The 24,256-nt window shown below is 37.7% G+C and overlaps 2 protein-coding genes across 2 annotated transcripts; one reads left to right on the top strand and one right to left on the bottom strand.

Annotated features, from left to right (window-relative positions):
- Positions 1 to 3,494: 3,494 nt before the first annotated feature.
- LOC100243691 (toMV susceptible protein tm-1(GCR26)-like) lies at positions 3,495 to 16,459 on the bottom strand. Its single transcript, XM_059736596.1, has 5 exons — positions 8,796 to 16,459; positions 8,293 to 8,620; positions 5,700 to 5,775; positions 4,182 to 4,838; positions 3,495 to 3,530 (listed from the first exon to the last, which is right to left on the bottom strand). The coding sequence occupies exons 1-5, from the start codon at positions 8,878 to 8,880 to the stop codon at positions 3,495 to 3,497; spliced, it is 1,182 nt and encodes a 393-aa protein (XP_059592579.1). The 5' UTR covers positions 8,881 to 16,459.
- A 3,070-nt stretch (positions 16,460 to 19,529) lies between these two features.
- Positions 19,530 to 19,931, top strand: LOC132253683 (uncharacterized protein At2g34160-like). The gene has a single exon (XM_059736595.1). It carries the CDS (start codon positions 19,530 to 19,532, stop codon positions 19,929 to 19,931), a length of 402 nt encoding a protein of 133 aa, XP_059592578.1.
- The last annotated feature ends 4,325 nt before the right edge of the window (positions 19,932 to 24,256 follow it).

The following is a 24,256-nucleotide window of genomic DNA, read 5'->3' as shown; positions in this document are numbered from 1 at the left end:
ACTAGACTAGCTACTAGTTGGACAAATCTGATCCATTCCTCTGTTCTCACCTGCGTATATGGGATAGAAAGTATTCAGGGATAAGAAAGATATTGAATCTGGGTTGATGAGGCAATTAAAAAGCACTTTCACTTGATGCAAATTGATTTGTATTGTTGGACTGTGCTTGTTATAGCTTGGTCAACCGGTAACCTCTCCATTCTTGATGCGCCATAGAATCCATGAACTCCCTTGGTCCTCTTTAATACGAATCCTGCCTCTTCGGGACCAAAAATAAGACTTGCAAGTTACACCGAACAAATGACTTATGAAGTATTATAATTTACGGTTATGAAAGTTTCAAACTAATATGGTTAGATATAATATAGGTAATTAGGAGCAATCTTCAAAATCTTTCTGAATGTTGCTGGATAAGAATAGTTTGATTCTCTATCCCAAATTTTTATTTTTAATTGGATAGCCTGTGCATCCCTGGAGATTGAAGATCAGGGTTTTGGCTAGAAACGTAGCATTGGAAGGTTTGATATATCTGTGGGGGCCTTATCCCATGTGTACACCCACGAATACTTCCATGCGTCTATCTATGTGGCATCGTCCTAGCTAAGCCACATGTCACTTCTTTCATCACTGCTCGGACAACATTCGAGGCATCTGGAAACTTCCTGTCCAGACCATTTGCGCTTCTGAGCGACCCACATCTCTTTGATAGCCTCAAATCTTCTCTGATATACGAGACCATGGCTAGCTAACACCAGATTGATTGATGGGACTCTTCCCATCCTCACGTCTGCTTTAGTATGATCAGTCTCAGGTCATCATTAAGGTTGAAGGGACGACAAGTTGTGTCAAGACGCGCCGTCTGACATAGCCCCCAGTTGCCTGCAAATGTGGTGATTGCCCTATCACTACTGCACAATCATCACTACAAGGGCCAGCTCAGTACTACGGAGCCTGACTCCACATTTGAATATTATAAAAACCTTACTGAAATATAACAGGAAGGACACTGTGAGTTCTCTCATCCACTCTCTCTCTCTCTCTCTAAAGGTTTTCATTCTTTCTAACGTCTAACTTGAGCTTCGGAGGATATGTTTGGACACCCATCCGGACATCTTTGTGCAGGGAAGCATAAGACCCAGATTCCGATACCGGAGTGAGAGCTTTCTTTGTCACGTTTAAGGGAGGAATCCATCCTCAGTTGACAAGGTATCAACAATATCCAAGAGCCAGTACCCAACATTTCTGAAAAAGAATTAATAGAGCTAGGATATTAGCTGAGGTAAGGAGGTGCAAAATCTAGGTATTGATTCCAGGAGGTTCAGAAAAGAAACAAATTGTTGTGTAGCCTAGTTATAACTTATGGAATTCATATGTCATCCTCGAGAGATGGATCAAATCTCCCTTCGGGCAAAAATTTCAGGGGGGGCACTTGCTCCCCTGGGGCATGCCTCCAGCCTCCAATACTGATTACCAAGGAGATTTCCCTAGGGCACTTGTTCCAATATCTAGCACTATACAAATAACTTATGCATGTATTCCTAGCACAGAGCTCTCAATGGGTCAGCTGTCAGGTCATCTAGGGGATTAACCTTAAGCATAATAGATAACCAGTAAACCCTCATCTGAAACAACCAATATTGTTAGAACAGTCTGAAAAACCATAAGAAATAAACCAGACCCCAAAATTGACCGACTGAACCTGCCTAAGACAAATACACTTTAACGGGACTAGAATAATTCTGGGATAAATACACTTGAAATAGGTACTGAAATTGATTTAAAGATTGAAAAAAAATGAAAAACACTCATGATATCACCATAAATATGCATGTCAAAAACCTTTTTCAATTTAGAACTTCAAGTTTATTGGATAGTAATAGCTAACTGGTCAAAACCCAGACCATCAATTAGAAGTAGCAGCACAAACTCCACAACACTCAGGGATTTCTTATTGGTCAATTGAGTCTATGTGCATCTACTTATACTAAATTTCCGAGGGTCAAGCCCATTACAAGTCTACCCATTGCAAAACCACAGGAATAGAACCTGCTATGGGTCATGTTTTCTTGCTGGTGGATGGAATTACACTCCTGCATAAAAGAAAATGAGCTTTTGAAGTGAATGTGGTCTGCAGCTGATGTGTGTGTGTGTGTTTTTTTTTTCTTTTTTTTTTCTTCTGATAATTGAGGAACCTTCCATGGCCAAACCCTTAGGATTATCCATGGGACCCAAACCTCAGTAAATGGTGCAATATCACCTTTCTATGATTCAAACTATAGGATTATTCATACCATTGTTCACCTGATCCATCAGAAAAGATCCATATTATATTTTAAACATTTCATACAGCAAATCACTACTATATTCAGAAAAACTGGATAACTAGACTTTCTAACAAAGAACAGGTCTTTCAGATTACCTCCATGGCAGAGCACAATAACCTCAGGATTAATACTATGTGCAGCATCTGCAATAGCTTGCACACGAACAACACTATCCTCAATTGAAATAGAAACCATCTGATATGTAATAATGGTACCTGTCGATCTTCATTTGTCTGAATAAGCTTCTGTACGTAGTTCATTTATTAGAGTAACAGTAGCCTCAGGATCATAAAAGGGCTTCCCTGGTGCATCCAAAGCAGAGATACCTTTCTGTGGAAGGCAAACACAAACCTTTTATGATGCTTTGTTCAGTTTGTTTGCTATAAAGCCAGCAAATTTCTTGTTTTCATCTACCGTAGTTCGAACAAGAGATACCTGCAAACAATAAGCAATGAGAAATCCATGCAAGGGGCATCTCTTCGGTCAGTACCATGGCATGATTAATGAAAGTAAACTTATCATCTCCATAAAAGACTAACTATGACACTATCAAATTTAAAGTCCTGAGACCAGAGGCATGGCAAGAACAAAATATACACAGGGATTATATCATGCTAAAATTAGGGTGCATATGTTTAATGAATTAACCTAGCTGGAATAGAGTTAAAGATGAGAAAAACCATGAAGAGACCCCAATACCTGCTCATTATGTACATGGGTATTTCTTTTCAGTAAATGAGAAGGTATGGTAGTCTTGGCTCCAAAATTCACCATATCCAATGCTCCCACACTCATAACTAAAGGGATCTTCTTCTCTATCATGGCGTCAAAGCGGGACTGTCACAAGCCATGACACCTCCAACTACATAATCTGCAACCTCTGTTGTGTTGAGATATTAAGAATGTTTTCCTTATATCATTCTTTCCTTATATCATTTAATGTTGAGATATTAGGAATGTTTAGATATTAGGAAAGTTGAGATATTATGAATATTGAGATATTAGGAATGTTGAGATATTAGGAAAGTTGAGATATTAGGATATTAGTTGTTATTTCCTTATATCATTCTTTCCTTGTATCATTCTTTCCCATTCTTAGAATGGTGATTACCCTCTATATATACTTTGTACATGAACGAATGAAAGTATGAATGAAAAAACTACTATTTATCAATTTGAAGATGTTGTTGTGATGTCCAAAACACCCTGAATAAAAGGACACAAAAATGGATTTAATTGACACCGGTTAGTACCAACTTAGAGGCAGTTAAATCGATGATCTAAAGCCAAATCTTGAGGAGTATTTTATAGATAAGAAGCGAGAATGTAAAAATATAAACCAGATAATTAATGATGAACTCTGAGTGCTTACATTAATTTGATAAAGTACACACACAAAAAGGGAAAATAACAAGCATTTCATGTTCAGATCATTGACATTTCATCTACCTCCTTATCTCAAACAAAGCTCCATTCAATGGTACTAAGACACGTTCTTGGTTCCAGTTCAAGCAAGCCTGATCAAGGGTTAAGCCAACCCCTTGAGCTCTAAAATTTCAACAATCAAAAAACACCATCTCCTTTTATTGGCTTCAGTTTTACTTCAACAACTTTAAGCTTGAAATTAGACGCATCAAAGTAAATTTGGTCCAATAATCTTTCAATTAATAGTCCAGTTTAGAAACATGTATAGGAAGAAGCATTAAAAGTGTAATGCAACGGCCTGATACTTCTTCAAAGTCATGTTTTCTGGTCAACTGCCAAAGATTGAAAGGTCAATTACATTTAACAAAATGTGTATTATGATCATGCTAGAAACTTTTTCAATGCACAGTAGTGCTAACTTGGCAAGTGTACCTGTATAAATCCCCCTCTGACAAGATCCTCCATAGCCCTTCCACCTGTTCCAGTGGCATGGAAAACCAGAGTCTCATATCCTTCTTTAACCAATCTTTCTTTGACAGCATTTACACATGGAGTTGTAACTCCAAACATGGTTACGCCAACAGTGAACTTTTCATTACTACTTAAAGAATCTCTGGACGCCTGGAGCCTTCCAATCACCATTCCAGCAAAAGCAGCACCAGCATTTGATAAAACAACCCTACTTACATTGTTAATCCCACATACATCCACTACTGATGGAAATAATATTAAATCTGAGGTGCCAACATAAGGTTCAGTTTGACCACTAGCTACAGTTGATACAATAATCTTAGGCATTCCAATGGGAACAGATTTAAAAGCAGATGATATAATAGATGTGCCTCCACTTCCTCCAATACCAATTGCTCCAGCAAGAACATGATCCTCCTGAGCTTTCTTAAGGTAATGTTCAAGTGCTTTACTCATTATGCCAACAGCTTTGCCTCTGTCCTCTGGCAGTGGGCCAGGTGTTTGTTCCATAGACCCAAAATAGCAAGAGAGGATATCCTTTCTGGGTACAAATATAAAATCCCCCACACTGTCAATCTCGTTTTGGTGGGTAGATACATCAACAACTGTCACTTGTACCTGTCATTTCCATAGACATGTCATATACCTTTAAAAATCACAAGCTATAGAGAATCCAAAAACTAAAAATCTTATATACAGACTCAAACCACATTGCCAAGAAAATATAGAAAATGTTAGACCAAGTTTTGGTTAATCTCATATTTTTATAATAACAAAACAAGGTTTTGATCAATAGTTATATTTAAGTTTGATAGGCAAGGAGATCTCCTTGAAACGTCAAGAAGAAGATAAATGGAGCAAAAGAGAACTTTAGGGAGAATGAAGAAAAGGTTTCTCAAGTTTATCATTAGGATACTTGATGTAAGATGATGGGTGTACTATGTTAGGATTGCATATTTTTGTTAAGCACCAAAACATTCATCCATAGGTTTATAAGGTTTTATACTTGTATAATTTGGATGAAATCTTTTTGTGGATGAAAAGACCTACCAAGCCTAGGAGACTAACTTGGACCTCAAACTTTTCATGAAATTTTTTTAAGGTTCTTAAAAACATCATCGACTTAACCGAAATTCTTTAGACTTGAAAAATTCTTAAAATATCAATTAAGACTATGTTAGAAAGTGGTATACATTCATGAGTTAGGTAAAAAATGCTTGAAATTCTTTTGACTTGAAAAATTCTTAAAATATCAATTAAAACTATGTTAGAAAGTGGTCTACAGTCATATGAGTTCAGTAAAAAAGGTCTAACCCCAAAACACGTATGAACTTTAAAAAATATTGTGCTAGAGCACGTGTGGATGACCAATGGTCATCCAATTGTCATGTGGATGTCCAGGCGGTCATTCATGTGCTTTGTTTTGGGACAAAATGACTAATAGGAGAAAAATAGGCATCCACCTGGACAACTACTTACCTCAAGAAGTGATTTTTGGCTACTAGAAGCCATGTGGAAGTCCACTAAGACAACTGCTTGGCAATATAGATGACCACTTGGAAATTCACATATGCTTTTTGATCTTTATTGACTCTCTACACCTCATTAAATGCTTCAATGGTTAGTATGTGGATGACCACACAAATGTTTGATTATAAGAAACGGCTAATTTGACCTTTTAACTTCTATATACAGACTCAATACTTCTTTTTATAAATAAGAGAAGAGTTTCAAATTGCTATTCAATCATCTCTTGAGCCTTAGGAAAATATTTTGAGTGCATTAAACTTAACTAACATTTCATTATTAGTATACCTAATCAATTCTAGTTTTCTTTGTATCCTTAGCAAAAAATTATAAATTAGGAATTTGTAATAAGAAATTCATTTTTTTGTAAATCTCGTGAGGTGAATTCAAGTGTAGGTATCACTTGAGGAGTTTAAGAGTGAAATTTTTTTTGAAGAAAATTACAGGTGTTTGTTGGAGTCGATTAATCAAGTGTAAAGCTTTAGGGCTTGATTTGTAAGCCTTAATATAATGCATTAGGATTGAAGTTAAAGGAGAGCTTGTGATTGAAATTAAAGAAGAGTGGATGTAGGTCGGGATTGAGCCCCACCATTACAAATCTTGAGTTTGCATTTCTCCCTTTCTTGTTCTCTTTGAGGGCTTGATTTGTAAGCCTTAATATAATGCATTAGGATTGAAGCTAAAGGAGAGCTTGGGATTTAAATTAGAGGAGAGCTTGGGATTAAAGCAAGAAGAGTGGATGTAGGTCGGGATTGAGCCCCACTATTACAAGTTTTGAGTTTGCATTTCTCCATTTCTTGTTCTCTTTCTTTATTTATATGCAATTCCTATTTATAATTTTATCATATCATTGGTTGTTTGTCTCTTATACCCATCATAATTAATTTCTATTATAATCTGCAAAAAATGATAAATATCCAATTTATCCTCTTTTGGTGTTTATTTTACGTTGGTAAAAATTATTACTTTTTATTATTGCTGAAATGGAGCCTGAGTAGAACCCAGCGTGGTTGGTTTCCCATACCGTTCTTCCATGGCGAGATTATAAACAATAGGTGAAAATTGATGGACAAAAGAATCAGTGCGGCCATAGAGGCAGGTAGGAAAGGACACCACAGCTTAGCAAGAACACCCCGTTTCCCAACAGCTTAACAAGAACACCCCGTTTCCCATTTATAGAGACCCTTTTGACCTTTTAACCAAGTGGGGCATTAAATGATGTCTTTCCCAAATCAACTCCCATTTTTGCCATCTTTTCTGAAGTTTCTTCTCAAAACTAGAAGTTCATCAAACACAAGTGTTTTTAATAATTAGACTTTTTTTTTTGTATTTTTCAGAAGTATATGTTGGCTTTTTGTTTTTGTTTTTTACTCTTAGCTTCTTAAATTTGATATAAGTATTCTAAAAATACAAGAAATTTGGAACAATTTTTCTAAAGAGAAAACAGAAAGGTCTAAAAATATTTTCAACCTATTTTCTTTTAAGAGTTAAGGTAAGTATGCCACACGCTCTTACTAAAAAAATGCTGAAAATAATAAACCTGAACCGGTCCGTTCAAATGGTGCTGGCCATTAGATTTTCATGCTTGTTAAAAATCATTTTGGGAGTATCTTTGGATATCAGCTTGAATTAAAAATAAGAAATTTTTTTATTAAAAATGATGAAATAATCCCTAAATAAAAAATGTAACTCATCTCATGTTTTGTTTTTTAAAGATAACTCATTTTTTACATAAATGCTTTTTATTTTATTTTAAATATTTACGTGTATGTTTTAAAAGAAATAGTTATTTTTACAAAAATATAATGAAGACATTTTTGTTTAAATGATATGAAAAAAATAAAACAGTGGGAGATTAAATTTCAAAATTTGGGTTTTGAGAAACCATTTTAATCAAATAACCCTAAAAACAAATAAGATAAAGAAATGAGGAAGAACTTGGTAGTAGAAGAAGTGTTGGAGATATTGTTCAAATTAGATCCGTAGAGGCCAGTACATAAACCTTTTATCTATGGGTCGTTGGTACTTGACAGGAGTCATGAGCCGTGCTGGCATCATCATCTCTGACTCTTGAGTCACTTTTTCTATTTTGGGCCCGCCAACTCAGCCCTTGCCACGGCCCAACACTGTGGTTTGGTTGGGTTTGATTAATCCGGATGGGCCTACTGGATTGGAATGACACAATAAATGGAATCGATTTTGGGAAAAGTTTGTTTTTATTACAAACATTGGCCAAAAAAAAAAAAAACCCTTCAATTTTAAAATGTCCCTAGGCACGATGGACCACTTTTATTCGAGGGGTCTATCTATGACACGAAGGAGATTTATTTTTTTCTCAATGGGAGCAAATAACAAATTTGATACCATTGAGCCCAGTTAAAAAATGTTAATGTGGATTCAGCCAGAAATTTGGATGTGCTGGACTAGTAACCCAAATTCTAACATATTTTGTACAACACGGAGTTATACTTCAATCATTAAATTTCACACAAAATTTCCATATTGCAAAATGAAATGCTCATGAATGGGCATGGGGTGGAGTTACAGGATAGAGCATATAACATTGGGCTCGTCCCACCGGTCCAAATGGATGACAGCAAAACGCTGACACATAGGGCAGTTGTCAGACGAGTGGACCTTGGTATCGGGCTTCTCTTTTTGGGGCTTCTTCTGTTCGGTCTTCTCTTTTCCGGGCTTGTTTTGTTCGGGCTTCTCTTTTTCGGGCTTCTTTGAGGGACCAGGTGGAGGGCCAATAGTCACCACTTCAGCGTGTTTGCAAGCCTTCCTAGCACGAACTATAATTTCATAAGGGTCTGCCTCACCGGTTACTGTCAATAAACCTTTGGTTGCGTCAATGTCAATTGTATTCACACCTGCAATTCCCCTCCCCCACCCCCACAAAAAAAGAAAAGAAAAAAAAAGAAATGGGTTTGAAGCATCTCTATAACCTTCTAATATGGGAAAAATAAATAAATAAAAGTTTTCTTGATTAGCATTTATTCAAGTATTTTAAAAGTTAAGAAAGGGAAGGATGGGATTTGATCTCACCTTCTAATCCAGAGACTGCTTGGAGGAGCTTCTTCTGGCATTTTGGGCACCAAATATCAACCTTCAAGACGGTCCTCTGAGCCATGGACTCTCCCTTTCAAACTCAATCATAAGACTACAGTGGTATTTGGGGACAATTTATGGAGAAAGACCGGCATCTGTCATGGATCTTTGGATTCTTCACCCCCTTGTCCACATTTTCTAAGGCTTGTCCCTCTTCCATTGTCTACATTTATCTACCACTAATATTCGTATTAATTTAATCCTGGGATTTTGGGGGATTCAACCCTCTTTTACATTTAGCTTCTTGTATCGACTTCCAAAGGCAATGGAAGACCCGTTTGGAAGTTGCTAATGGAAACAGACGGCTGTGTATCTGTGGTTGTTTACTAGTAGTTGATGTTATTACCACTGTAGAACATTAGAGCTAATTGGCTCAATAAATGGTTTAATTTTTTATTTGGTATCTCGTACTATTCATATTTAAGTCAACTAATCACATTCCACCGGCCACTTTTGTCACCCCCCCAAAACTCACTTTAAAAGCATACCGGTCATTTCACACCTCAAACCTAAAGGTTCAAAATAAAAATAACACAACATTCATCTTATAACTTGAATTTACCAATTATCAATTTCCTATTCAGAGTAGTAAAATAAATAAATTATATGACCCTCAATTCTCAACTTTAAAAACTAACACATCAATCAGAGTGTTATTGTCCAAATAACTCCAAATTCAAATAATTTAAACGGGAATTAAATTTTAACACTTAAACAATGTCCAAAATAAAGTTTGAACCAAAATCATACAAAGAAAAATTCCATAACCTAACCATCACTCCTTGCCCAAACTGAGAATACCTGAAAGATTATCAACGAAGGGGCATGAGCTTAAAGCTCAATAAAAAACATCAATACAGTTTCATGGATCAAACATTTTTAATTATGATTACAAATAGGAGATATATCATATATTCATTTTCATAAAAACTTTTGAGTTAAACATGTTAATATATTCAAAACTTTTCAACAAAACTTTCTTATATCCAATTCAAAACAATTTCTCATCAAAACCAAATCAAATACATTAAAAAAAAACCTTTACTCTGGTTATCGTATGACAAATGATGTTCAATTAGGTGAGACTTCACAAATGAATGATTAGTTTCAAATTTGTTCTAGTTAAGGTGAACAAAACCAAATGTCAACAATTATAACCCTTTGACTAAAGTCATAAGATCAACTATTATAACTCGTTGACTATGACTATAAGGTCAACTATTATAACCCGTTGATTAGACCCATATATTATCAACTATTATAATACGTTGATTAAGGTCGAAAATGTTAACAATTATATCCCGTTAACTAGAATCATAGAAACCAAAGTCAAATGCTTTATTTTATTAATTTAAACTTGTAAAACAAAATATCATATCTCCTCAATTTTTCACTTTTCATAAATAAACAAATAAAATTCTCAAAAATATTTTCCATACAAAACACATATTTATCTAAATATATAAATCTGACAATCTTAAAAAAATATTTTATTTAGTATTAGGGATCCTAATTAATTTCTCATATTAATATTATTACCATCCAATATTATTTTCAACTTCCTAAACAATAATTTTTGTTTTTCTAACTTATCTAAATTAAATCTTTTAAGAATATTTATTTGCATTAAACTATTATTACTATTATTTAAATCTCCTACTAAAACTAAAACTTAACAAATACCCCATTGTGGACCTCGCATTTTCGGCTCAATGCGTTTCCCACTCGATGGCGAGCTCGATTTTTTATTTCAAAAAATTGATTTTTATTAATTAAGAAAAATGACTTGGAGTCGCCACTTATTTTTGTTTTATTTTTAAAGGGTAAACAAAATAAGAAAGAAAACCCTAAGTGTGACTCCTTATTTTGGAAAAGGTGGTCTGTGAAAAACCGGATCGAGTTCGGGGGTCAGGTTACTTATCGGGAAGGTACGGTAAAGACCGTAGCACCCCTCTAAGTCCCTAAAGTCGGGTCTCTACTAATGAGATGAAGTTGACATGGCAATCAATAAGAAAATCAATGAATACTTGAATCAATCATGCACATATGAGTATCAGAATATGCATAAAGAATAACCAAAGTGGAAGTAGATGCGTACCTGATCAGCAAACGGCAACGCGCTATCACAAAAGGGGATTAGTGCATAGTAATGAACATAAAGCATGTCACTCATATCACCAAATTAGATAAAGAAAGCATCAATAGCCCACATAGCCTTTCATTCAAATTCACTCTTATTTTGACGAAAATTTATTTGATGTTGGGCCCCCACCAAAGCCCGTTTATTTTTGCATGAATTAATCCCATAAATTCCATTATTCGAAATTATGGAATTAAATCCATGCTTATTTTAAAACACTTTAAAAAACAAAGAAAATTTAAAAATGGCTTGCCAGAAAGAAAAAGGTAGCCAAATTTTATTAGAAAATAGGAGGAGTTGGGATTATTTGAAAAGCTGAATTTAAGAGAATATTTACAAAATAGGATTTGGGGCAATTATCTTAAAAATTCAAAGAGGGGAATGGGAGATAGCACATTCCTCAAAGGTAGCCACGCATTGACATACAAATGAAAAGGTGATGAGAGAAAACCAAGTAAGAATGCAATCTGGAGTGCCACTACATCTGCTCTGTCAACAACTCATCTTCAAATGAATCACATGATCTTGCTATATGGGCTGGCCATCCATGTACTGCACTACCAACTGATCGAAATAAATCCCAAACATCCCTTGAACACTTCTCTACAGGCTGCATACATCTTCTAAAAGATATCCCTGTGGAGTCCTTCAAATCTTTATTACTCGAATGCTGAGGAGAGCAGACATTCCTCATTGAAGCAAAGCTAGTAATTCCCGCATTCTTTACAATCTGTGCATCCTCATCAAAAAGAGTCTCAAGCCTAAAGAGACATATTGATATCCCCAGCGATGATGATGGAATTCTGACCATTTGACTGAAGCATCTCTTCAGCAGGACATGTGGTGCAGCAAATACATTACCAAGATGCTTGAGATGACCCCTCCATCAGAAATCAATTTCCTATACGTGTCCTTACGTGCTGGCCAGAATCTGATCATGCTTTTATGAAGCTGTTTCATCATCTTTTGGATCAACGAGCGTGTTAAGGGTGACTATATCAACGGGCGCTTCAATTTTCCAACTTTGATATTCTGACCGTAAGCAAGATGACTGTCTTTGTCCCCATCTTTGGCTAAAAAGTCTCAACAAGATTTCAATCAATCAGTGGGATGATTCAGCATGAGAACTCCAATTTTGTCGCTATGAAAAGTGTCCAATCTGGTCGTGTCGTCGGCAGCGTTCATTCTTTATAACAGCGCCTTTGAACTTGCTGAAAATGCCCAGAAAAGTCTATATAAGCTCCACGCTATGCTTGCCCTGGAGGTTGGAGATGACCGCGATATAGTTTCTCCCAAACTTGACATAAACCATCCGTGCCACCCTTGAACTGAATCTCCATGTATCTGTATCTGAGCTATATCTTTTCTTGAATGTCCTCCAATATCTTCCCTTTGGTGTCACAAACATCTATCTCCGGCTTCCTATGTATCGTCTCAAACATCTTGAATGCTGCAGACTGACCAACAGCAAATGCACTCATGCAAGGAGATGCCTACCCGGCGGGTCTGAGGGTTCTTTGGGCTCATTGATCATATCTAGTATCTCAGGAAAAGTCAAGCCCTTGCACCGGTCCAGACTGATGAGTTCTTCAACCATCTTGGCATTTTCAAAGTTTATCTTGTGACTCCTTCCATGCAAACCTTGCCAATGGGTCAGATTCAACTCTTCCGTTAATTTCACTTGCCACATCTACATGGACTACCCTTGCGTGGCCTCTGCATGAACCCTTAGCTAAAAGATCTTATCTCCGCCACTGCCACTTTCACCCTAACTGACATTGCATTACCCACAATATGGAACGAAACCACGAGGATGTCACCAAACTTGATGGTTTCAAGGAATTCGACGTCTTTGTAACTGAATGGGATCGATAATGCTATTCCTTCACGTACAGCTTCGTCAAAAAGTTCAGTATGTCAGCACAAAATACCTTCTCTAAATCCCATCACATGTGGCCAATCAAGCTTTAGGCGCATCAAACATCTCCATGTCTTTTGTACTCCAGCTGTTACAGAAATAGTGATGAGAAAGCCACTAACAGCGCAGTGTAGATCGCCATTGACAGCACTCTACAGAATTACCTCCAAAACAAGCAGTCCCCGCAGCACCAATAATTCCTTCCTCTTCTCCTTCAAGATTGCTAGCATGCTTTCCTCTTCTGCAGATGCATCATGAGCAACAACATTTATTCCCAGTAGAATCTCCATCATCCAAGTTGTTTGACGGGAGATGAGGAGAAGGATGAGCAACCTCAACACTGGAGACTTCAACATTTTCTGGAGGCTTTAGCTTGGGTCATCATCACTAAGTAATCTTGAGTCTTCAGAAGGAGGAGCATCTTCTGATTTGTGTGTCAACTGCAGCAATGGCTCATTCGGAACAGAAACCATCCTTGATGCTTCTCTTATATAATCTTCCATGTTTGCAAGAAATGATTGTGGAGGCTTTCTCGAAACAGGAAGTGGAAATATTTTTTAACAGAGAGAACACATGCGGCCACGGTGGAAAGGATGGGTATTGGATGATTTGATGCTATGTATGGGTGTGAGATAATGAAGGTGGGGTGGTGAGGAAAACAATGAGGGAGATAGGCATTGGAGAATAGGGTGGTGATTAGATGGATATGGGGTTATGATGAGTAGTGGGCTTAATCGGTATTTGAAGGGGTAAGAGTGGACTGACAGAAAGCTTTGGGGTCAGCGCCATTGGGTTGATGTCTGGGCATAGAAAATGGGTGCTTGCTCGCAGTATTAAGGGTTGGATTATTCCTTGGACTCCTCAAAGAAGCAGATCCAGCAGTTGGTGAAGTGACAGCAAGGGGGGTTATTTGCTACTCTGCTGTCCATTGTAGGGCTCAAGCTATCCTTTGCAGCTGGTGAGATACCATTCCTCTCTCGTCCCTCTGTATCTCTGCTCTTATTATTGTGACAATTCCCAAAATCAGCCGCATCTCCAACCACTTCTCTGTCATCTCTATTCCATGAGAATTAAAGGTTATTACTGTTTGATCTAACGAAGGCACAGTTCAGAGGAAATTAAACTTCCAGAGGTCCCAGACCTCAGAATTTATAACACCTCATTTCCAACAGGATGGGAGCCCCAATGCACTTTTCAATTTCTGCAAATTCATCAAGCTTTTCGTTGAAGTCCACTTATGGATCCTTATTTCCCTTTGAGACCTTTTCCATCAAAGACCATTCTGCTGTAACACAAACAGCACAAAGTTCGCATGCACAGAGCAGGGCAACTGCCACAAGAAGAAGAACAGCTACAACTTTTGAGCTTTGCCATTGTGTTCTCCACCAAAGCATGATTGAATAGAATGCCAACAAAAAAAAAGCAATGCCAGCCATTATTACAGACAAACCAATTTTATCTCGATCCAATATCATCACCAACTAGCATACCCATATAATAAACGTCACAATCAGAGAAATAACAAATATCTAAGCAGAGAGAGACAACATCCCACACAATAAGCCGAGCTGAGTAAGCATCTCAATAGTCATATTCAAGTCGCATTCATTAGAGAAGTACACTTCTGTAAGGCTCTCAACAGCAAAACTAAGAAATTGCAAAGCCAAAAGCTCCAAAAGGTTCATGTTCCTTTCTCGGATAGCCAAATTCAGTTGAGCTCAGATGCAACCTCTCAACGATTAGATTGCCATGAATGTTGGAGATATGCCTCGCTTTTAAGAACTGGATAGTGGCTATGTTGAGCTCAGTTCTGCTCTCGAAATCTGAGGGAAATGTAGGGAGAGCCTGGGAGATTTCACCAAGGAGAGACCACGCACAGTAGGTCTTCAATCGCATGTGAATGAGAAGGAATTGAGCCGAGAATGAGGTGGTGGTTATGGCCATGCATATGAAACGGGTATGAATGGTGTCTAATAGGATATAGGTGGCTGGAGAAAGACGTAATGGGTGTTAATGTGGACTCTTATGGCCATGCATCAGGAGAAAGAATGGATGTGGAATGTGATAGAAAACGGGTATGCAGAGTGGTGAGGAGAGAGAAAATGTAGGAAATGGGTATGCATGAGTGATGATACACATGAGGGGGGTGGTATGGAGATTTTAACTCGTGAAAAATGGGAAACAATTAGGTGGAGGCGCATGGTATAGTGGGTAAGGAGAGTGCTATGAGGGGAAAATGCATGCACTGCATGCATATGAGAGCCATCACGACACCATCCTTAGGTAATGGAAACCCCCAGACCAGGTTTGCAATATTAACTGTACCATTGATCTCACCTGGTGGATAATTGAGTGGAGCTCAACATCTTCAAAAATCAGCCTGTGAACGTTCTTTTCTGTTCCGACTCTCAGCTATCTTTCTTCTCAAGCAACTAGTCACAAGGATCACCATCTCTCTATGATATTTCTCCGCGGCGTATATTCTCATGCAAACACTTTCAGATTCAGATTCCATAGTCATCAACCTTCTCTGCATATAATCATCTTACTCCATCAACCAAACTCCCCAGGTTCCCAGTCATGAAGCCTGATAGCCTCACTTGAACCTCACAAAAGAATTTCATCCCCAGTCACAGTCCCTTTTCTCCATGTCAGATCTTTGAAGGAGCACACAGTCCAAAACCGGATCCACTTTCCCACAGCTTTTGCATTGATCAAGGCCCAGAAACAGAGAAAAGAATGGATGGAGTATAAAACACAAAAGAAAACGAGTAAAAATGACTCTCAGAGGTTTCACTTCATGAGTCATCCATGAACCCTTTGATTAGGTGAGAAAATCCGTTTTAAATACAACATTGAGGCACATTCATAATAGAAGCAGAGTATACCAAAATCAGCAATGGCAACCGTGAAAGCAAGATTTCATCCCAACAAACTAAACAGCATTCAAAATATCAACAGCAACTATGGAGAAGCAATAAGAATCAAAAACTAACAATAAACCTTTTGCTTTCATACCTGAGAGTGCTGATGTTCTGTTTAGCTTCAAAGGATCCTCAATCACTACTCCAAAATACCTTTGTAAAACGATCTCCCCAGCACCTCTTCTCCACTCTCTAATCTCTCCCTCTATCCTCTTCCCTTAGGCAAAAAAAAAATCTCTCCAACCGCAGCAGCCAAGACCACCCTCCTACAGCAATGGAAAACTCCTACTATCCTCCTCCCCAGCTCCCTCTATTTCCCTGAAAGCTTCCCTCCAGCTCAAGAGATTCCTCTCAAGCTAAACGAATACCTTCTCTCTCGCTCAACGAATACCCCTACTCCCAGCTGTCTCTCTCTCACCACCTTCTCATACGCCTCTCCTCTCTTTTTTCAACTCCGGGATCCCCCCTAATAAAAAATATCTCTCCCTCCTCTCTAAACAACCAAACAAAAGCTCCTACCTCTAAAGATCTCTGCCACCTTCCTCTTCTAGGCCGATCTCCCCACTACCTGCTTTGCCCCTACAACAATAACTCTGGAAAAAGCCACCCCCAGCACCACTACACTCTGCAGCCCAGACCCCCTCCCTGCAGCTGCCAGCCTCCACCACTCCCTTCATGCAGCTGGCAACACCTCCTAACGGAAAGCACGCTCCCTTCTTCTAGAAGAATCCTATGCCACCTGTCAAACCTCCATTGGCATCCTAAAAGCATCATTTGATTCCGCACCAGCCTCTCAAGAGAAAACACGTGGTGGGGTAAGGCCCTTCCACGTGGCAAAATGAGCAGCTGCCAGAATGGCCCCAAAAGGGGGGTCTACACCCATGCAATTCTTTTTTTTTTTTTTTCAACATGCCAAATATTTCCTACACATCTTTCATCATTTTTTTTTCCTCTCTAAAGTCAAAACTTTTAACCTCAATACTCACAAAATTTATGAAATTTTCACATCTAAAACTATATAATTTTTATTTTATTTTATTTTTATCTAGATCTATTCATTTGAGTAATAAAAAAATTATCAATCTCCATTAATAAATCAAACTATGTTCATAAATTTTTAATCTTTTTTACCTAGAAATTAATTAAACGAACTTTAATCAAAATTGAGATATTCCAAATAATATCTAAAATGTTTAAAACTAATTAATGAATATAAAATATTAATTTAAGGATTAAAAATCTTATTTGAAAAATTGATTTTTAAACTCTAAACCTCTAAATCTTCAACCCATTTTTCTTATCTCGGTGTAAAAGGGTTTTCTGAATAAAGAATATAAGAAAGATCTAATTTATATTTAGGGGTTTTAAATACGAAAATACCTTTTAATCCTAATTAAATTACTTTAATTAATTAATAATTTTTAAATTATGATTTTACCCCTAAATTAGGTTTGGGGGTTACAACTTTATGGGAAAGCAACAGACAAAGTAGGTGTAAGCTAGTCATTGCCTAATAGGCTAGGTGTAATTAACGACTCAAGATTTGGGTAGTTATGTGAATCACTCATACAATGATAAATAAATAATTATTAAAAAATTCCTTAAAGAACCGACTTAGAGCCCCCCTACCTCTTGAGCATTTATCCATCACCATTATGTTAGAACCGTTTTATAAAAATATAAGATTATTTGATATTACGTTTAGAAAACACTAATAGTATAAAATGTGATTTTATAAAAAATCAAGAGCCTATTTGATAGTAATTTTAGAAAGTATTCCTAATATTTTTAATACTTGAAATTTTTCATCATTTAAATATTAAAAATACTATAAACGTTTTCTAAAATTATTGTCAAACACACTTGAAATCATTTTGAAAAACACTTCTAAAATGTTGAAAATTTATTTAGAGTGCTTATTGAAAAAAAAAATAAAAATTGATAAGTGATTTTTTTAATAACATATTTAAAAGAAACACTTTCACGAGAAATGCTTTAAATAAAAACATTGTAAAACATAAGGTAGACCCCCATTATGAGAGGTTTTTTTTTTTTTTTTTCTGTAGCTTAATTTTGCCAAGTGTTACGATCCAGGGTGACCACGTGTTGCTTCATGACTGGTTGCTAGGGAATCACAATAGTGCTTTTGAGAGGCAGTGAGAGGTCGACACGTGGTAAGAAGATTCCAAAGAAAAGTTGCAGACCATTGCAAGGGAGCAGGGATTCAGGCAGCGAGAGAGGGAGGTGCGTTTGGAGATGTGGGGAGAATGAGATATTTTGGGATGAGGAGTTTTGCTAGAGGGAGGAGAGCAGATGGGTTTTCTGATGGGGGATTTTTCTGATAAGAGGGGGTTATTTTGCTGAGTGGGAGAAAAACATAGAGAGAGATATTTCTCAAGGGTTGGCTTAACAGACATTCTTGAGAAGCAAGCTGAGGAAACAGAGTTTTAGAGAGAATAAGCTGCTACAGAGAGAGATTCTTTTGAGGGAGGGGGAGTTGAGGAAATTCTTTCTTAGAGGAGGTAGCTTGAGAGAATACAAGAGATGATGGAAAGATATTTTTCCGAGAGTTTTAGGGAGAAAAAGCTGTGAAACAAAGAGAGTGAGCAGGCTGTCAGAGAGCCATTCTTGAAAGGAGAAGAAAACGAGAGTAGGAGAATAATTGGTGTAGCTGTTTTTAGAGAGGTGCAAGGAGGAGAAAATGAGGATTCTGATTTCCAGAGGAAGAAATGAGGAACAGTAGAAGAAGATCAGAGGAGGATGGTTTAGCTGGCTCACTGGTTTTGTTGATTTTGGAGAGGATGGGGGTTGCTTGAAGCCAAGACAATGGAGGATCTCCAAGTAAGTTTATCATGACTTTCCAGTCTTTTTCTTATTATCATTATTTATCCATTATTCTTCCTGCTGATTCTGGGTATTGTTTGCTAGTTTGAGTGTGGATACCCCCATTGTTTGATTTCTGTTGATTTTATGGGATGAATGTGGATTTATTGTTTTAGCTTTTTGTCTCTCTTTCCCATTGGTTTTTGCTAGAAGATGACCTCACTCTGTTTCAATTCCACTGTGAAATGCTTGAGAATCATGACCTGTTCATATTGACATGGATTTTCCTACCTAGTTAGCAGGCTCACTGATAACCCATGAAGTGGAGCCACATTTGATGGTATCTTTATTTGTTTTCTTTAATGCTCTGTTTCCATGGTTTCTTCCTTCTTGTGGCTCTTATCCAAATGCATGGGCTGTGAGGAAGAAGACCCGGATCTGGTGATGAACTCCTATAAGGATACATGTCCTCAGGCTGAAGATGTTATCAAAGAGCAGGCATGTCAAACTTTTTTATAAGCTCCACGAGAAACCCTTGGGAAATGGTCTGAGAAGGTCTCTCATGAAGAGCCTTTCGATTTTTCAACAACTCCAGGCCCTATCAGTTTTAGTTTTGAAGGTGGTTATTATAGTGAGAATGGACTATGGTTTGATGAGTAGGGTTTTGCTATTGGAGGTCAAGGACTCAGTTGATTAAATGGTCACCTTTCAAAATTGGCTGTTGCCTCACTTGTTTGTAGAAGAGGTGTCTGTTTCTTTGTGCCTTTTCTTTCACTCTCATCATTATCTCATCTTCGACGAGGGCTAGGGTTAGGGTTTGTGGGTTTGTTTAAGCTGTGGAAGAAATCACAAAGGGAGTGAACAACATGAACATTGCAGATTCTCACAAGAAGAATCAGATTCAGGTCTCTAACACCAAGAAGCCCTTGTTTTTCTATGTTAATCTCGCCAAAAGGCACATGCAGCAGCACAACGAGGTGGAACTCTCTGCCCTAGGAATGGCTATTGCTACTGTTGTTACCATTGCTGAAATTCTAAAAAACAATGGATTGGTTGTCGAGAAAAAGATCATGACATCTACTGTTGATATGAAAGATGAATCAAGAGGTCGACCTATCCAAAAAACCAAGATCGAGATATTGTTGGGGAAGACTGAGAACTTTGACGAACTAATGGCAGCTGCAGCAGAAGAGAAATGGAGGAAAATGGCCACGATAGTGGCGATGGTAGTCATTGGTGGTGGGCTCTGGCAAGCGCCGCCTAATTAGGGTGGGACGTATTTGTCAAGTAGTTAACAACTTAACAAACTGTTATTTAAGTAGTTAACAGGCTGTTTGTTGTAACTAATTAGATGTGTTTGTCAGTAACTGATCTTTAAATTCTTGTATATAAGAAACAGAGGACTGATCAGTGTTGTAGTGGGATATAGCTCAATTTCAGTTTCCGTCTTTCTGGTTTTCTCTCAAACAGATGCTCTACACATCTTCTTCTTCTCTTCATATCTCTAAGTTCTTTCTCATCAACTAACATCTGCAAATCTTTTTTTCATGGCATCAGAAGGATCAACATCTTCCACGGATCATCCTAACTCCAGTTTTACTCATCATACAATGCCATCATTGAATCAAGCATTCGCGGTAAGACTTGATCAATCAAATTACTTACTGTGGCGAACTTAGATGTTGAACATCATCATTGCAAATGGCCTTGAAGAGATGATCCATGGCAAAATCCCTGCTTCTTCACGTTTTCTTGGCGATTCAGAGAACATAAATCCAGAATACAATATATGGCAACGTCAGAATCGCTTAGTAATGTGTTGGATCTATTCTTCTTTAACAGAAGGAGTGATGGCACAAATTATCGGACTTGATACTGCATCAAAAATCTGGACTGCTCTGGAGAAAAAATTTTCAGCAGCTTCAAAGGCTCGTATCATGCAGCTTCGCTTCCAACTGCAAACAACAAAGAAATAAGGATTGAGTATGATGGAATATCTACTCAAAATCAAGTCCATTGTAGATAACCTGGTTGCAATTGGAGAAAACATTACAGAGCAAGATCGAATTCTCTATTTACTAGCAGGACTCAGAGTAGAGTACAATTTGTTTGTCATTTCAGTTACCTCTGGGCATGAATCATTAAGCCTAGAAGAAATTCACAGCATGCTCTTGACTCATGAAAATTGATTGGAACAACAACACACAACAAAAGAAACAAATCTCCTACAAGCAAATTTTGCAACAATGAACCTTCAAGGTCACAAAAAAAAAAAAAATCAAAAGTCTGGTCAATTCAAGACTCAAGGTAGAGGCAGTTAGAATCCACAACAATTTAATCATCAAAATTTTGGTAGAAGCCGTGGGAGAGGCCACTATAACAACAATGGTGGAAATTTTGGACATGGTCCAGGAAGAGGTAGCTTTAATAACCATTTTTACTCATCTGGAAACTACAATAATGTTTCTGGTGGCAGCAATGGAAAACCACAATGCCAAGTGTGTGGTAAATATGGTCACATTGCGATTAATTGCTATCATAGATTTGATCAACTTATCAACCAACAATGAACAATCAGCTTGCTGCAATGGTTGCAACTCCGTCCACTGTTGGAGATGGAAGCTGGTACATGGATACCGGAGCTACGCATCACCTAACTCCAAATCTCAACAATTTGAATTCACATACTCCATTTGCTGGTTCAGACAAAGTCATCGTTGGAAATGGTAATCGTTTAAATATCTCAAATATTGGACACTCCACTATTTCTTCAGTTTCTCGGTCATTAAATCTAAAGAATATTTTACATGTTCCACAACTGACAACCAATCTGATAAGTGTGAATAGGTTGTGTACTAACAATAATGTTACTGTGGAACTCTTTACCAATGGATTTGTGGTGAAGGATCAAGCTTCGAAGAAGGCTCTTCTCCAAGGCAACCTTAACTATGGCTTATACAAACTGTCGTCTTCAACACCTAGTAGAAGATATCAAGATCCTGATGATAATAAACTTGCTGGAAGAACAAGCTTGACAACTGAGGTCCCATGTATGTCATCTACATTACAACTTCCCAATAAGGCAGTTCTATGGCATTTCAGGTTAGGCCATCTTGCATGTAAAATAGTCAATAAAGTTCTGAGTCCTTGTAGCTTGCCCCCAGAACATTGGACAGGTGTTTGTGAACCTTGTCAAATGGAAAAGAGTCATCGCTTACCTTTTACTTTGTCTGAATCCAGAGCCTCTCGGCCTTTTGCTCTTGTACATTCTGATCTATGGGGTCTTGACCCTGTTGTTGGTGCTAATGGTGCCAGATACTTTGTGCTCTTTGTGGATGACCATACAAGATTTTCTTGGTTGTATCTACTAGCTTCTAAAAATCAAGCTATCTCTGCATTTTTGCAATTCAAAGTAATGATTGAGACTCAATTTGATACTAAAGTTAGAATGATTCAAACTGATTGGGGAGAAGAGTTTCAAGCCTTTACTAATACCTTGTGTAAGTTTGAGATTCTGCATAGAGTATCTTGTCCATCCACTTCTCAACAAAATGGTTGTGTGGAGAGAAAACATAGGCATGTGGTTGAAGTAGGTCTTTCCTTGCTTGCTCATGCTTCTATTCCACATAAATATTGACCTTTTGACTTCCAATCTGCTTTATATTTGATTAATAGGCTTCCTTCCTCTGTGCTGAATTTTTCTTCTCCATATAAGACTTTTTACCATTGTCTACCAAATTAATCTTTTCTTCATGTCTATGGTTGCACTTGTTATCCTTTTCTCCGCCCTTTTAATCGCCATAAATTTGCATATCGATCAGTTAAATGCACCTTTATTGGCTACAGTTCTAAGCATAAAGGATATCTCTGTTTGAACATGTCCACTAGAAAAATACATATATCACAACATGTTATTTTTTATGAACTAGATTTCCCATTTGCTAAGCCTTCTACAGTTCAGCCTCCTTGTCATGTTTCCTCTTCTCATTGTGCCATTCCTTTAGTAATACTAACCACTCCAATATCTTCTCTCTTGCCTTCCTCATCCAGTCCATCTTCAAAGCTGGTCCCAATCTCTGATGATAGTGTGTCAATTTCCTCTTCTAAAGTTGCACCTATTCCAATAGTTCAACCGTCTTTCTCTCATGTTCCTCCTTCTTGTCATCCCATGACAACATTTGCCAAAAATGGCATTTTCAAACCCAAGATATTTATGTCCCCTACTGAGACTATTTTTCATTCACCTTGTGAATCGAATTCCTTCAAGGAAACTGCTAAAGTTTCTGAATGGCAGCAAGCTATGCACCTTGAATTTGAAGCTCTTATGAACAATAAAACATGGGTCCTAGTTCCTTCTCCGTCTAATCATAATATCATTGGATGTCGCTGGGTTTATAAATTGAAATACAAACCTGATAGAACTGTTGAACGCTATAAAGCACGTTTGGTGGCGAAAGGATTTCATCAAACTCTCTGTTTTGATTACTTTGAAATCTTCAGTCCCGTGGTTAAACCTACTACTATTTGTGTGGTTCTCTCTTTGGCATTAAGTAAAAACTGGTCCATCAGACAACTTGATGTTCATAATGCCTTTCTTAATGGTGATTTATCTGAGCAAGTTTTTATGACACAATCCCCAGGCTTTGTGGATCCCTCTAAGCCCAACTTTGTTTGTAAGCTTACCAAGGCATTGTATGGTCTGAAGCAAGCTCCACGGGCTTGGTTCACCAAACTCAGCTCTGCCTTAGTTAAATGGGGTTTTTCCATGTCTCAAGCAGATACATCAATGTTTGTTTACTGTAACAATTCTGCCATGCTTGTTATCTTGGTTTATGTTGATGATATTATTGTCACTGGCTCAAGTTCTTTGTTCATTGAACAACTTATATCTTCCTTAAACTCTTGCTTTGCTCTCAAGGATCTTGGTCCTCTCAACTTCTTTCTTGGAATAGAGGTGTTGAATTCTGGATCTTCTTTGCATTTAAGTCAAGCTAGATATATCTGTGATCTTCTTCAACGTGCTGGTTTGTCTGAATCAAAGTCCATGACTTCCCCAATGGCGGCTGGCCCTGTTCTTTCCATAGCTGATGGTACCAGATTAGAAGATCCCACCTTGTACCGGAGTCTTGTGGGTGCCCTACAGTATTGCACAATCACTAGACCAGACATTGCTTATACCGTTAATAAGCTTTGCCAATTTATGCATGCTCCAACCTCTACTCATCTTCAAGCCGTGAAGCGTGTCCTTCGTTATCTCAAAGGTTCATTGTTTTATGGGTTTTCTTTCCAACCATCTTCTTCCCTTGATCTTATTGCCTATATAGATGCGGATTGGGCATCTTGCCCTGATGATAGACATAGCACCAGTGGCTACTGCATATTTTTTGGAGGCAATCTGGTCTCTTGGTCAGCTTCTAAACAAAAGGTGGTTTCACGCTCTAGTACTGAATTCGATTATAAGGGCTTGGCTAATGCAGCAACTGAACTCACTTGGATCCAGTCCCTGCTTAAAGAACTTTTTGTTCCCCTGTTTCAGCCTCATGTTCTTTATTGTGATAATCTCAGCACTACTTATTTAGCTACAAATCTCGTC

The sequence above is a fragment of the Vitis vinifera genome, chromosome 4 (assembly GCF_030704535.1).
Source record: "Vitis vinifera cultivar Pinot Noir 40024 chromosome 4, ASM3070453v1".
Lineage (NCBI taxonomy): Eukaryota > Viridiplantae > Streptophyta > Magnoliopsida > Vitales > Vitaceae > Vitis > Vitis vinifera.
The sequence above is the reverse complement of the archived record's forward strand: the minus strand, read 5'-3'. Positions and strand labels throughout refer to the sequence as shown.

Coding starts and splice junctions, on each gene's coding strand:
- LOC100243691 (XM_059736596.1), bottom strand. CDS start 8,880: ATGGCTCAGAGGACCGTCTTGAAGGTTGATATTTGGTGCCCAAAATGC. Junction 8,621..8,795: donor AGCAGTCTCTGGATTAGAAG/GTGAGATCAAAT, acceptor GGGGAATTGCAG/GTGTGAATACAATTGACATT. Junction 4,839..5,699: donor GCCAAAAATCACTTCTTGAG/GTAAGTAGTTGT, acceptor TGGAAATGACAG/GTACAAGTGACAGTTGTTGA.
- LOC132253683 (XM_059736595.1), top strand. CDS start 19,530: ATGAACATTGCAGATTCTCACAAGAAGAATCAGATTCAGGTCTCTAAC.